This window comes from Priapulus caudatus, unplaced genomic scaffold (assembly GCF_000485595.1).
Source record: "Priapulus caudatus unplaced genomic scaffold, Priapulus_caudatus-5.0.1 Scaffold514, whole genome shotgun sequence".
In the NCBI taxonomy this organism is placed as follows: domain Eukaryota; kingdom Metazoa; phylum Priapulida; class Priapulimorpha; order Priapulimorphida; family Priapulidae; genus Priapulus; species Priapulus caudatus.
The window spans coordinates 17,660-33,012 of record NW_014577575.1 but is presented as its reverse complement, the minus strand read 5'-3'; the positions used below and the strand labels follow the sequence as shown (position 1 = coordinate 33,012).

At 50.8% G+C, this 15,353-nt stretch overlaps 2 protein-coding genes across 2 annotated transcripts in view; one reads left to right on the top strand and one right to left on the bottom strand.

The window, feature by feature from the left end:
• LOC106811200 overlaps positions 1–1,837 on the bottom strand; it is a 4,547-nt gene extending 2,710 nt beyond the window's left edge. Inside the window, exon 1 of the mRNA XM_014814753.1 lies at positions 1,576–1,837. Within this exon, the coding sequence (XP_014670239.1) occupies positions 1,576–1,830 (255 nt within the window). The 5' untranslated portion in view covers positions 1,831–1,837. The remainder of the gene's footprint in view (positions 1–1,575) is intronic.
• Positions 1,838–6,933: 5,096 nt separating this feature from the next.
• The window catches only part of LOC106811199 (zinc finger protein 658B-like), a 20,705-nt gene continuing 12,285 nt past the window's right edge, over positions 6,934–15,353 (top strand). Inside the window, exons 1-2 of the mRNA XM_014814752.1 lie at positions 6,934–8,250; positions 12,416–15,353. Of these exons, the coding sequence (XP_014670238.1) occupies positions 7,122–8,250; positions 12,416–15,353 (4,067 nt within the window). The 5' untranslated portion in view covers positions 6,934–7,121. The remainder of the gene's footprint in view (positions 8,251–12,415) is intronic.

Here is a 15,353-nt window from a genome sequence, read left to right as displayed (position 1 = left end):
CTGTTTACAAAATTGTATATACTATCAGTACATAATTATGAAAAATAATATAGTTTTTAATATTTCCGTTCCAGTGCATCGTACTTCAGAATACGTTGAAGCCGGGCCGTGAAGGCATGCATGCAACGTGTGTGTGTGTATGTGTGTGTGTGTGTATGTGTGCGTTCATCTCTCTCCGGGTCATGTTTTTCTCTCCTCTACATAATACAACAATTATTGGTTCAAGTGCTACAGCATAGATTTTAAAGCAAATCATTGTTCCCCCCACAGTTCCGGCCACCTCCTCTTTTAAACGTGTCCAGTTTCATAGCATTGAATTTCAACGAAATCCTAGTTCCGGAGACCCCCATTTTCAAACATAGCCTGTTCCAGAGCATACCACATTTAACAAACTTATTTCCAGAGACCCATTTTCAGGTCTGTCCTTGGTTCCCTGCACAATTTTTTTTTGTCAAAATGGTGCAACGGCAGTGCCGTGCTGCCGTGGCGGCCACTACGGCCCTGTGCTGTGATTTGAAAGCAATGTATGTGATGTGAATGCACGGTTAAATCCAATGTAAAGAAAGACTTGTACCTAATTTTGTGTATAATTAATATTTTGGTCATGAATGAGCTCAAAATGAGTTCATTACATACAGAATGAAGACAGCATCGGAATCGATAATGCAGCAGCTTCATCTTACTGTTTCATTGGAGGTCACTCCCAATTATCATCATTATGACGACACAAGTATTCAAATCCTACAATGGGGATGCAGTCAGCTGCGCTCATAGGGTCTATGACCCCCAGGGTACTGCCGGAACGTACCCTGGTCACTATTTGATATGGTTAGGGTTAGGGTTAGGATTAGGGTTAGGATTAAGGTTAGGGTTCGGGTTAGGGAGTAGGCATAGGCGACTCACTAGACGCGTTAGTGGAATAGGCGAGGTACGGTCCGGCATATTACTAGATAGTACCAGGGTACGTTCCGGTATACCGGACAGTACCCAGGGTACGTTCCGGCAGTACCCCGGGGGACATAGACCCTCTCAGTGTCAGCTGCCTTTGTACGCTATAAGTATAAGAAATATCGATTCACGCCTTTGCATTATATCTGGCAAACAAATCACAACCACAAGACAATCAACACTTTATTCTGTGAGTGGCTCTGAAGTTTATTAGGTGGGCGGTGGTCGTGTAAACTGGACACGCTGTATGCTTGTGAGAATGTTGACATTTTAAGTTTTAGTTTTACTATCTGGACATACACCCATCGGCCATCACCATTACGATCGAGTCGGCAGGACACATCTTGATGCAGTTCTCAAGAATATCTCACATATAATATCTCCCTGACCAGGAGGCGAATTATTTATTTAACGGTGGGCGGTTTTATACTAAAGAAGGATGTGACTTTTTATCAAAAAACCTGTTGTATGAAATCGTCAGACGCCAAGCATCGGTCGCGTGGTTTACTGAAAACTAAATATTTGTGGCTAGATATTAGGTCCAATGTTGGGGCAATCTATACACGTACTTTCTTACTTATTACAACTAGTATTGTAGAAGTATTTGTACTAGTATTCGACGCTTACCTTCTCTGTAGTGTCCCGTGGAAGATGCCCGATCAAAATCTGACGACCGTTAAAAAACTCATGTTTCGCATCGGTTATTCGTCTCCGCTTCTCATCGTCCAGCTCTTCTCCCTCGTCTGGAAATTGCGGCCGATATGTCATATTTGGATCATCCGCTGTTTGCTTTTCAAATTCAGTCCGTTTTGAGGTTGTATCTTCCAAACCATTAACGTTTTGCACAGCACGTTCAAAACTCCAGTTCACTTGCACCGCCATCGTTTGTGTTTTCCCAGGTGGCTTTGCGAAAACAAGTGTAGCCTCTTGTTAGAGCGCCACCTAGTGGAAAGATATAAATCTTCAAGTGTTTTGGCGATTTTCCGTATTTCTGATTTATACCTAAGAATAATATAAGTATGCACGGTTATTGTTGAAACAGCTTGTGTAGAAAAGGTAGCCATAGTGACATGCAAATGTACATGTTTGCATACCTTCGTTTAGTGAAATAGATTCATAGATTGAAGTGCGGTCACTGCGGTATGTACTCAGTCACTGAGTCAGTAGGCCTCTAGACCGAATAATTCTGTCCCATGTAACCTTTTTTATATTTTGGTGAGGGTTATTGTGGTCCAATAACCCTCACCAAAATATAAAAAAGGTTATATGGGACAGAATTATTCGGTCTAGTAGGCATAGTGCCCGGGGAGTAGTGACAGTGTCACTGTCCACACTGACAGTGACGCTCATAGGGTCTATGTCCCCCAGGGTACTGCCGGAACGTACCCTGGGTACGGTCCGGTATACCGGAACGTACCCTGGTCACTATTTGATATGGTTAGGGTTAGGGTTAGGGTTAGGGTTCGGGTTCGCGTTAGGGAGTAGGCGTAGGCGACTCCCTAGACTCGTTAGTGGAGTAGGCGAAGTACGGTTCGGCATATTAGATAGTACCAGGGTACGTTCCGGTATACCGGACCGTACCCAGGGTACGTTCCGGCAGTACCCCGGGGGACATAGACCCTCTCAGCGACAGTGACACTGCTATCACTAGTGATGGACAGTAGTCACTAGTCAGTAGTACATCATCATAATCATGGTGTTACTGTCTGTAGAGACAGTGTCTCTGTTAAACTTAGCAGATCAATACCAATACCATGAATTAATGCTAAGATAAGTATAACTATAGGACTTTAGTCAAAAATCGGTCAGATAATTAATAGATTATTACCGAACGTACGAAACAGTTTATGTTGTGCTTGTGGTATCCTAGAATTCCTGCGTTAACTCGCTTGTCTGTGTACACTATTTTTCTGAATTTATCGATACTGGCAGTGACAAAGAAGTACACCTTCCGTTATTGGTAGTGTACCCAAGAGTGAACTGTGGTATATGGATATACGTAAGGGAAATCTATAGCTAGGGTTGGGGTAGCCCGACCAGGCTGTGCGACCGATTGTCTATACAGCCTGACACCCTTCTATACCACCTGAAATGCCAGACATAGCCGTCACGGAGAAGGGCATACGGAAACTCCTCTAAGACATAACCAGACAAGGCTTCAGGTCCAGATCAGATTCTAGCAAGAATAATGAAAATTGCAGCTCCTGTCCTGTCGCCTATCCTTTCATTCATCTACCAACAATCTCTTGATACTGGACAGCTTCCCAAAGATTGGACAACGGCTAACATCACACCAATTTTTAAGAAGGGCAATAGGAGTGTCCCGAGCAACTATTGTCCTGTTTCGCTTACATCAATATCTAGCAAGATATTTGAACATATCATAAATAGCCAAGTCAGCAATCACCTCAACGGAAAAAATTTACTGATTGAAAACCAGCATGGCTTCCGTAGTAATCGATCCTATGAGAGCCAGCTGCTGATAACAACTCAGGACCTTGCAACCAGCATTAACAACAGGAAGCAGATGGATGTAATAATACTCGACTTTAGTAAAGCCTTCGACAAGGTCCCACACTAACGCCTTCTTCAGAAGCTTGACCATTATGGTATCCGTGGAAAACTTTTACGCTGGATAGCAGCTTTTCTCACCCAGCGTACCCAGCGTGTAGTTGTAGAAGGAGGCTTCTCTGACTGGACTGCTGTCACTTCAGGAGTTCCACAATGAACTGTACTAGGCCCACTCCTATTCCTCCTCTTTATTAACGACTTGCCAGACAACATTGCATCCCAAGCTCGATTATTCGCAGATGATTGTTTATTGTACCGCAAGATTAGCAACCAGTAAGACCAGAAAGCGCTTCAAGACGATCTTGACAAGCTGGTACAATGGACATCGACATGGTAGATGGAATTTAACGCAAGCAAGTGCTACATCATTAATATCTCCCTTCTGGCAAAAAAACATCATAAGTACATCTACCGCATTTACGAATCTTCACTGCAGTATGTCACGTCCAACCCATATCTTGGAGTTCACCTAGACAGTGGCCTCAGGTGGAACGTCCACATTGACAACATATGTGTGAAGGCCAACAGATTGTTAGGCTTCCTGCACCGAAATCTGGTCTGCAGCCATCAGCACATTAAGGAAAGAGCATACAAAACTCTTGTACTACTAAGCCTGGATTACTGCTCATCAGTGTGGGAAATATAAATATAAGCTAGAAATTATATTCAAAACAGATCTGCAAGATTTGTTACAAACACCTATGGGCGATATAGCAGTACGTCAGCTCTTAAGGACTAACTCGGGTGGCAACAACTTATGTATCGCAGACGCTTTAACTCGAGTGTAGTGATGTATAATTAAGGTTGTAAACCACCTCATAGCAATACCTGCGAATAGATATCTGATCCCGGGGATGTCAGGTACCAGATCGAAAAACTCCCACAAATTTCGGCACCTGCACTGCAACAACAACGCATTCAAATTCTCCTTTTTCCCCCGGATGGTTCCAATCTGGAACAACCTACCCGTGGGTGTTGTGGACGCAACGGACGTTGACATTTTTAAGTCAAGGCTTCACTCCCACATGTACGCGAACCCACTTTAAGAGGACACCAGTTGCATATTGCACTCACATCATCATTATGCAGGCTTTCAGATTTGAAAAGTACAGGAGGACTACTAATGACTCCCCTAGGACACCATAAGGGGGTCATTTCACTGCTCCATAAATGCACCCGCTTAAGAGGCATGATGGAATGAGCTCCACTAAAAAATATCACACCCTTAAGAGCATATGGAGAGCTCCACTAAAATCACACCTTTAAAAAGGGATGATGAGAGCTGTCCTTTGAGGCTCTCCATCATGCCTCTTGTGTGATGATGGAATCCATGACCAATGCCTCCATCCATATAGTGAAATCCAAAACGGAAAATTGGGATGTCATGTCAATCTACGATTTAAAAAATAGATCTACTGATAAAATAAATCTACTGATGTAAAAAAAACTTGTTTATATTTATTCTGATTTCCATCATTAGAGATTCTAATCCAATGTAGCCTGCAATTTCAGCAGCAAAATATCAATCACAATCATCAACAACTAGACCAATTACTTGTACGTAGCAGCCAGCTATGTAGCCTCTCAGCCTACGACTGTTTCACTGGCAGAAAACCAACTTTTCGCCACGTATAGTAAAAAACGAGCAGGTAACTTGTGGCAACCGTATAGGTACCTGTATTTGGATGCTTTGTTAGTTTTGTATTTATATATAATATATATAAACCAGAGGGTAGTAACCAGAACCTGTACCTCTGCCATACTTCCGTCACTTACACAACACAAATTGTTGTGTGTTGGCTAACCTTTTTGTACGCCCCCTACATTGAGAACTCGATGGAGCGCTATTTCAACATAATAGACATACTTTGGTGCGCGATTTCACCCAGTTTTAATGAGCGCGCGATGATGCGCGGCACCATGGCACAATTTCGGGTGCGCGGTGGAGCGCGAGCGCGATCGCGCCCCTTAAAAATGAAAGCCTGATTATGCACCTGTTTGTTTATTGGGTTTATCCGTGAAGGCACTTACTACTTTGCCATTATATCCAATGTAGTGGACACCGACAAGTACGAAAACATAACATAACATAACATACAAAAAACCTATCACCTCTGCAGATCTAGATGAATAACTCTGTATATCTCAAATAAAACTATTCTATTACTACCTTTGACTTGCCTTGTTTGAAATATGAATGTTAACTCACAGTTGTCCTGCTTCTAAACTAGAATGTATCTTTTAATTCATGGTATAATCTGCTAATTCTCACAGCATATCAACTTTTCAAGCAGCTTATTGCTTGTTTACCTGCCATGTTTACACTGCACATGCTCAACGGAAGAGCGAAATACTAGAAAATACTACAAAAATAGTACAATAGCTGCACGATGGCTCTCACGGCAATTACACACCAAAGCAAGTGAAACGATGTTCACAAATGTCTGGGCCATTTGTAAAAACCTTAGATGACATGTTTTCGGATGTAGGGGTGGTTTACATGAGGATCACAGATGGTTTAATTTTCCTTTGCGGATTTTAGTCACAGTTGGAGTGATGCAACATGGTGGCAAATTCATAAATTTGGTTGCATTCGTCTCAAAAAGTCGCTGTAACCCCGTAAGTACCCAGCGCATCGTAGCGCACTGATGGTTACAAGAAGGTGGATGTATACTGATTCATTTAGTATATCACGTGAAGTGTTCTTTGGCGATACTTGGCAAATAAGACAACTACATGTTTAGCTGCAGCCAATGTTTGAAACAGTCTTCTAACCCTAGCAAGATCGTTTCTTGGAGCTAGGGTTGGTGGTGAAACCTATCTCCTAGCTAGTGATACAAATGTCACGTCCTCCTCGGAACAAATCAAGATAAAGTCTCGGGCTCTTAGCAGCAGTGAATCAATCGGGGTGGGCCTCAAACCACAGATCATTTGTGGCCTATCCAGTTTGCCACCACCCCGGATCCTCTAATCACATTCGACATCCATTTAACGGCATGCTAATTCATCTTTTATTTGTCTAGATGTGATCGCACCGCCGCCACCTCCGCCGTCACGCGACCACACCCATTACGCGACGTCGCCCAGGGAACGCCGCGCCCATTGCCATGGTGACGACAGCGGCACACGCGGAGCTCCGCGCGAGCGAGGTGCTGCTGCACTACCGCTGCAAGGCGTGCAGCGAGTGCTTCTACAGCGAGCAGGACTTCGTCGAGCACGCGAAACGCACGCACTGCGTCATGCTCGTCTCGCAGGGTCACGACCCCGACGACCGCCGCGACGGCGGGCGGCCCGGCGTCGAACAACGCAACGACGACCTCCGCTCTGCGGCGAACTACGTGACGTCGGCTGATAGGAACGTCGGCGGCGGTCCCGCGGTGGCACGCGCAGAGGGCGCCGCCGGCCGCCGCGCGCTCGACCCGCGGGTCGTCCCGAAGCTGGAACCCCTCGACCCCGACGATGACGACGACAGTGATCCCCCCGACTCCTACCTCGGCGACGACGTGGGACTCGGCTCATCCGCGGGTTGTCCGTCGCCGCGGCGACGGGAAGTGAGCCCGGAGAGCATCTGCACGGTGACGACGGCGTACTCCATCTCAAGGATGCTGCCGGATGGAAGCGAGGGCACTGCGGACGACGACGACGACGACGACGACGTTCTCAGTATCACACCGTGGCTCGGCGAGAGCGAGGCGATGGCGAGCAACGACGTCACCGCGACGACAGCCGACGTCAAGCTGCGGGGCTCGCGCATCGTACTGACGCCCGTCGACGCCCTGATCAAGGACCTCCGCGATTCTTCCGGGTCCGTGATCGTTTGCGCCGCCGTGAAGAAGGAGGAGAAGGAGGAGGAGAAGAGACGCGTGCCGGAGCTGCGCGCCACGTCGTCGGCGGTGAGCGCGCGCTCGTGGAAGGGTCGCCGTCCGTGCGAGTGCACCGTCTGCAAGAAGTCGTTCTTCAGCAAGGGCACGCTGAAGGTGCACATGCGCATTCACACGGGCGAGCGTCCGTACAAGTGCTCGCTGTGCGCGGCCGCGTTCCGGCAGCCACACCACCTGCGGCGGCACACCGACCAGCACGCGGCGATAGAGGCCGCGGGGCTCGTCTACCGCTGCGACAAGTGCGCCGCCGCCTTCCTCAAGCCGTCGCAGCTTGCCAACCACGCGTGCACGCTCGACGCAGCCGCTGCGGGTGGAACGTTCGCGTGCGGTGAGTGCGGGGCGACGTTCGACAAGCCGAAGCAGCTGTCGAACCACCTGCGCAGCCACCGGACCGGCGGCGGCGGGCGGCGGTCGCCCTCGGCGACGACGACGCAGTCCGCCGAGCGGCACAACTTCACGTGCGTCGTTTGCCAGGTGGGGTTCGCGGACGAGTCGGAGTTCCTGTTCCACTGCGCGTCGCACGGCGGCGTGGGCGCCGCGCGGCCGCTCCGCTGCGACCTCTGCCCCCGCGCGTTCGCGGCGAAGGAGGACCTGAGCGCGCACTCTCGCTCGCACGCCGACGCCAAGCCGTTCCAGTGCCACGTCTGCGGGCGCGGTTTCACGCACCTGAAGCGCATGCAGGCGCATGTGCGCACTCACGACACCGACACCGCTGCCGTCAGCCTCACCTCGTACGAGTGCGGGCGCTGCGACGCGTCGTTCTCGCAGCTCAACGAGCTCACGGCGCACCGCGCAGCCGCGCACGCCGACGCGGAGAAGGCGGCGCCCCCGCGGAGCGACGAGGAGGAGGGTGAGCAGCATTATATATAGCAATAGTATATAACGCCTTTTATGAGATTGGCGCTACGTTGAAAAGCGCAGCACGCCCCGCAGTCACGCCCACTGTTACTGTAGTTGTCGCAGGAAAATTCGCGGAAGTGGGCGAAGCACGAAAGCGAAGAGGGGTGAGTAGGCGGGTTAGTGAATAAGCCGAAAGCATCACGGCTTTAGCGCCCTTTTGCCAACGTATAGGAACATCGACCGTAGAGTGAAGGTGTAGGATCTCATATGTGAGATTCCTTTGAGATGCTTGAGACTGCACAGTCTAGCATAGATACAAGCGGAAGCAGACTTCATCTGTATTCGCGGCTAAACGTAACATTTAAACAAACGTGTTGCATGATCATGCGAGCCATGGCATTAGAGATCTATTGTGCGCAGGTATTTATCTATCTGACGTGAGCGATAACGCTGAGTAGATGAGTGGTGGCCCAGAAGGGCCAACACAGGGCTCACAATGAGGTTGTACAATAGTGTAAGTGGATGTTAGAGTTAGCATAAGTGCTCTAACAATAGAGTAAAAGAGCTGGCCCAATAGATTGATCTAGAGAGCGATAGAGAGGGAGCGAGAGATAGAGAGAGAGAGAGAGAGAGAGAGAGAGAGAGAGAGAGAAAGCGAGAGAGAGGGAGAGAGAGAGAAAGAAAAAAGAGATAATGAGACAGACTGAGGGAGATAGGGGAAAGTAGAGTAGGGGGAGAGAGGGGAGGAAGGTAGAAGAAGCCGGAGCCGTAACCGAATCGAACTCTATGATGGACGCGTACAGTTTAATTCACACTTAGATCTTTGATTAACTACTGTTTACACACGGAAATTAGGTTTTCATACAAAATTGGTGGGAGTCAAAATCGGCCGCACATTCGGGGAGAAAACTACCGCGCTATTGGAACGTTTTTAACTACTATCTTTAACTCGCAGCTACGCCTACGTATTTACTCAGTTCTAGAAGTTTCATCGGTTTGGGAAAGGAGACTAACACGGTTACCTCTTTGGCTTCAATTTCAAGCATCTGCTATCTGGCCGCCAGAGGGCTCAGCTGTCGCCGACGCTGTCACTGATTGTCATTTACCAAACACTTGATGACGTGACATTGCGATGTGCGTGCGCGAGGCGCGGTTCGTGCGTGCTGTACTCCGTGTGATGGAACACGACTCGCAAGAGAAAGCACACTCCCGCGCGTTCAGCCTATTTTGTCGCGAGCAATCAATCGGTAAATCGGAGATGATAGAATTTGTCAACGCCGGGAGATTGCGCGAACAAGTCCACGCGCGTGGATGCGGTTTTCTCTCCTCTCACTGAAAAAAATACTCACGAGCCAGCATCATTGGCCTCACTGCTTTTAACTAAAACATACACGGCTGTGAATACCGGTAGAAAATATCGGTCGTGTTCTATTAGCCTTTTCTCTCTTTCAGACTGCGGTCACTGATTGCCTGGAATACGACACCTGCGACTTCTGGTGGAAAGAAATGCGGAGGAAATGAAGCGACTTCACACGTTGTTTCGTCGGACGAGTCTAGCACACAGATAAAGAAGCTGGTGCTACTATATATACTACTATATACTATATATAGAGATATTATATCCCACATGCACGCACGTACACGCGCGCGCGCAAACACACTGATATAAACGTATGATGTACAGACTCTCGCACGTGCGAATGGATGCGCGTACACACGCACGCGCGCACATGCACATACGGACGAACGCACACACAGGCAGACATGTACTCACGCATTAGCGCACCCACAAGCACGCACGTAGGCACGAACGCACGGGTGCACAAACGCGCCTTTCCATGGGCGTAATCTTACACACTAACACCGGTTCACGCACACGCACGCGTGCGCGCCATTTCCGAAACCGCAAAAGCTGTGCGCAACCAGGAAAGCGGCTTTCGAAACGTATATGCTTTTACAAAAACCTCACTCGAGTAATTGGAATTTTCGTCCGAGATCTAATATTGCAACAGGAATCGACCAGAAATCTGCGTAGATATTAAGCATTAGCGGTCGATCCCAAACACCCGGTAAATCTGATTGTCTTCGGGGCGAGATGATGGGGAGTAGGGGAAGAGCAGGAGGAGGAGGAGAAGGAGCGACTAGGGGGAACGGGGGAGGAAAGGAAACGGGTGGAGACAAAAGGAGGAGGGGAACGATAATAATGAAAAGGTAGAGAAAGAAGGGGAAGAGGAGGGGAAGGAGGAGAAGGAGGGAGAAGAAGGGAGGAGAAGAAGTGGGAGCAGGAGGATGTGAAGAAGAAGAAGAGGATGGCAAATCGGAGCAGAAAATCCGCATTCGAAGCCACACGACAGCTTCGTTTTTCTCGATTTCATTCTCTTTTTTACTCTCCCGCTCCCGCTTGCTTCTCCCTCTCTCTCGTTCCTCCTTTTCTCCCTCCCCCCTCTCTCCCATCTCCCTCTGTCCCCTCGTTCTCACACCACATCTCTTTACCATTTCCCACCTCTCTCGCTTTCATTTCACCCCCGCTCTCCCCTCATCTCTCTTTCTCTCTTTTTCTCTCTCTCCCCTCCTCTCTCTTTTTCTTTCTCTCTCTCTCTCTCTCTCTCTCTCTCTCTCTCCCCTCCGACTTCCCTCCCCCTCTCTTTTTCTTTCTTCCTCAGCTACTCGCGGCTAACGCAGCGATGGACAGCTGCGTAGCGCCGGTGGCGATGAATTAATTTACGAGTAATTAGTTGACTAATTTCGCTGCATCGCCAGCAAACCTAGACTCACTAGACAACTGTAGACCCCTTACACGCTCGTCGTCACAGCGTTTGCAGTGTTTGCTGCAGCGTAAGCTGTGGTGGCTTCAGAATAGCAGCGCCTCCGCATGTTGGTGACAGGCGTAGCGGGATAGTTAGTTGGTTAGTGAGCGAGTTAGTTAGTTAGCTAGCTATATAGATAGATAGATAGTCAGTTAGTTAGGTAATTATTAATTAGTTATATTGTTGTTAGGTAATTAGTTAATTAGTTAGTTAGTTAGTTAGTTAGTTAGTTAGTTAGTTAGTTAGATAGTTAGTAGAGAGAGAGATAAATATACCTAACTGTGCGATACGTGATGCATATTCATCCATAGCTTGACTATTGAGGTTACGTTTATAGACCGGAGAAACGATATAGGTTGACACAATGTATCCGTCGATGTCGTAATAGGATCGCTGCTGGTAAATAGTCATTTAAATAATGTATTTCCTGCACGTGGCCTCATCATCTTGGTTATGATCAGGAAACTGGTATGGCTGCCTTTCATCATTGTCTGCATAATAACTGACGGGTGTACATACCGCGTGGCGTTCGTATTTCATTACGTAACAGCGATTGAAGACTGTGGCAGTTTGTCCTAAATGTCAGCGTACGTGCTACAATTTCGGAACGCGGTTGTCATTTATAGCGCATAATCGAGGTGAATTTCTTCTTTACTTCTTTCTAGTAAACGCGTAATTATTTCATCAATAAGCAGTTCGTTACTGAATGAATCTTCCACTCCTCAGATAGCTAGTATAATGTGAACGAGGTAGTTTATCCCTCTATCATACACACATACACTTCATATATATACCATGATTAGCTCTTGATATATATATATATATATATATAAACCAAGTCTATGTCATTAGCACTATTTTATTACAGTAGGTGGCAGCACGTGGTCAAAATAGCATAAGTCAGCCGAGAGACCTATCGCGATAATTCTCTTCATTTATTCTCTGGTAAGTCATTTAGAGGGTAGCAAAGGCTAACGATGGTAAACGAAGGTTTACGATGCTATCTAAAAAGTTCTGCAGAGTTCGGTGATTGGGAAGACAACACACTTAAGTCACACAATACAAGGGCCATCTCCTGCCTCTTCTCTTCTCCCCCTCTTCTTACACACGCTCGGGGAGTCCTTTAATATGACCGCAACTGCGATTAAATTTCCATCACAAATTCTCTACTTCTGTTCTTCTAAAAACACATTCTGTTCTAATTTATTATTACTTTATACGTTTTTATTATATTTATTACTTTTTATTACATTTGTGATTACTCATTATTATTTAAATAAAAAGGCGCTTTTTGTTAGGAATGTGCAATATATATTATATATATATATATATATATATATATATATATATATATATATATATATACACACGCACGCACGCACACGGGGGAACGTCCGTACGGCTGCCGCTACTGCCGCGCCGCGTTCTCGACGGCGACCGGCGCCCTTTTGCATGCACGCATCCACACGGGCGAGCGACCCTTCAAGTGCAAGGTGTGCGAGAAGCGCTTCCGGCTGCGCACGGGCCTGCGCACGCACGCGCGCATCCACACGGGCGAAAAGCCGTACGTGTGCGGCGTCTGTGACAAGCGCTTCACGCAGTCGGGGCACCTGCGCTCGCACGCGCGCGTCCACACGGGCGAGCGGCCGTACGAGTGCCGCGAGTGTGACGCCACGTTCGCGCACCACGAGAGCCTGAAGGTTCACGCGCGCGTCCACACGGGAGAGAAGCCCTACTCGTGCTCCGTCTGCTCGAAGGCGTTCACGACGGCGACGGCGGCGCGCTGCCACGAGCGCGTGCACACGGACGTGCGGCCATACCGCTGCAAGTTCTGCGACCGCCGCTTCAAGCAGGCGTCCAATCTTAAGTCGCACGCGCGCACGCACACCGGCGAGCGTCCCTACGTGTGCGTCGCGTGCGGCAAGACGTTCGCGCAGCAGGTTCACCTGCGCATCCACGCGCGCACGCACACGGGCGAGCGGCCGTACACGTGCGGCGTGTGCGGCAAGACGTTCGCCTACTGCGGTAACCTGCTCTCGCACCGGCGCTCGCACACCGGGGAGCGTCCGTACGCGTGCGGCACGTGCGGCAAGGCGTTCGGCTCCAGCTCGGCGCTCTCGAAGCACGCGCTGATCCACGCCGCGAGCAAGCGCCACAGCTGCGAAGTCTGCGGCCACGCGTTCACGCAGCTAAGCAACCTGAAGGCGCACATGCGCACGCACACGGGGGAACGCCCGCACGCGTGCGACTCCTGCGAGCGCACGTTCGCGTCGCGCAGCTACCTTCGCAAGCACATGCGCGCGCACACGGGGGAACGCCCGCACGCGTGCGACGCCTGCGACAAGGCCTTCACGAACCTCGCGCAGCTGAAGGTTCACCGGCTCGTGCACACGGGTGAACGGCCGCACCGCTGCCGCATCTGCGACAAGACGTTCGCGCAGAGCTCGCACCTGAAGACGCACGCGCGCTTGCACACGGGCGAGCGGCCGTTCGCGTGCGCGCGCTGCGACAAGCGCTTTGCGCAGAAGACGCACCTGACGTGCCACGCGCGCGTCCACGAGCTGGCCGACCGGCGCTTGCGCGAGCGGAAGGACACGCAGTTTCCGGCCGCCGCAGCGACGACGACCCCGAGCGGCGATCCCCCGGGGGTCACGGCGGCGGCGGTACCAGCGCGAGGGGGCGCCTCTGCAGCGGGCACCTTCGTGCAGTACGAGTGCGACATCTGCCCGGAAGCATTCGGCGACTACGGCGCGTTGCTCGCGCACAGCTACACGCACAACCCGGGCAAGCTCGACAGCAAACCCGCCCCCGCCGCGCAGCCCCCGCCCCCGCCCCCGCCGCCGTTCGACTGCAAGCTGTGCGGCCGATCGTTCGCGACACTGCGCAACCTGCGCATTCACCTCAACCTCGGCCACGGCGCGCTGGCTGACGGCTCGCCCGTGCCGGCCAGCGCGGCGGCGGCGTCGGCAGTGTGCGAGATCTGCGCGAAGACCTTCGCCAAGCCGCGCAACATGCGCATCCACATGAACCTCGCGCACGGCCTCAAGGGAGGCGGCAGCAGCAGCAGCAGAGGCAAAAGCCGCAGCGGCAGAGGAGGCGGAGGCAGAGGCAGAGGAGGCGGAGGTAGCGGTGGTGGCGGCAGAGGCGTAGGTGGGGGCGAGCATGACTGCACCGTGTGCGGACGGTCGTTCGCGCAGTCGCGCAACCTCAAGCTGCATGTGCACCGCGCGCACAACACGCCGAAACCCTACTCGTGTTCCGCGTGCGCCGTCCGCTTCTCCTCACTGAAGAAGTGCCGCGCGCACGAGCTGCGCGGTTGCCACGACGACGACGATGAGACGTTGGGAGGCGGCGGCGGCGGTGCAGCGCGGGTTCCCGGCAGCGGACAGTTTCGGAGCGCGACCGTCGACGCTCGGCGAGAAGCGCTAGGATTGCGGAGCGGCGCGGGCCGCGGCGACCCCGGCGCCCCCTTGAAGGAACGACGAGGACCCGGCAGCGGCTTGACGGAGCAGCGGGCAAGCAATGCAAGAGAGACGGCTGCGGCGGCACAGGAGAAGGCAGCAGCCACGGCGCAGGAGAAGGCAGCAGCCACGGCGCAGGAGAAGGCAGCGGCCACGGCGCAGGAGAAGGCAACGCCGTATTCGTGTGGTGCCTGCGACGCATCGTTTAGCAAGCGCATCGCACTGAAGGTTCACGCGCGCAAGCATGCGCCGCGGCCTGATGCGCCCATCTCACGCTCGCCGCGTGAGGGCACCGACCTCAACAGCTCCCCTACTATTGCACACACTGCCGCCATGTCCTCTGGTAGCCCTACGTACGTAGATACTGCAGCCATATCTACTGGTAACCCTACATACGTAGATACTGCAGCAATATCCTCTGGTAGCCCTACATACGTAGACACTGCAGCAATATCTACTGGTAACCCTACGTACGTAGATACTGCCGCCATGTCCTCTGGTAGCCCTACATACGTAGACACTGCAGCAATATCTACTGGTAACCCTACGTACGTAGATACTGCCGCCATGTCCTCTGGTAGCCCTACATACGTAGACACTGCAGCAATATCTACTGGTAACCCTACGTACGTAGATACTGCCGCCATGTCCTCTGGTAGCCCTACATACGTAGATACTGCAGCAATATCTACTGGTCGCCCTACATACGTAGACACTGCAGCAATATCTACTGGTAGCCCTACTTACGTAGACACTGCAGCAATATCTACTCGTAGCCCTACATACGTAGACACTGCCGCCATATCCTCTGGTAGCCCTACATACGTAGACACTGCAGCAATATC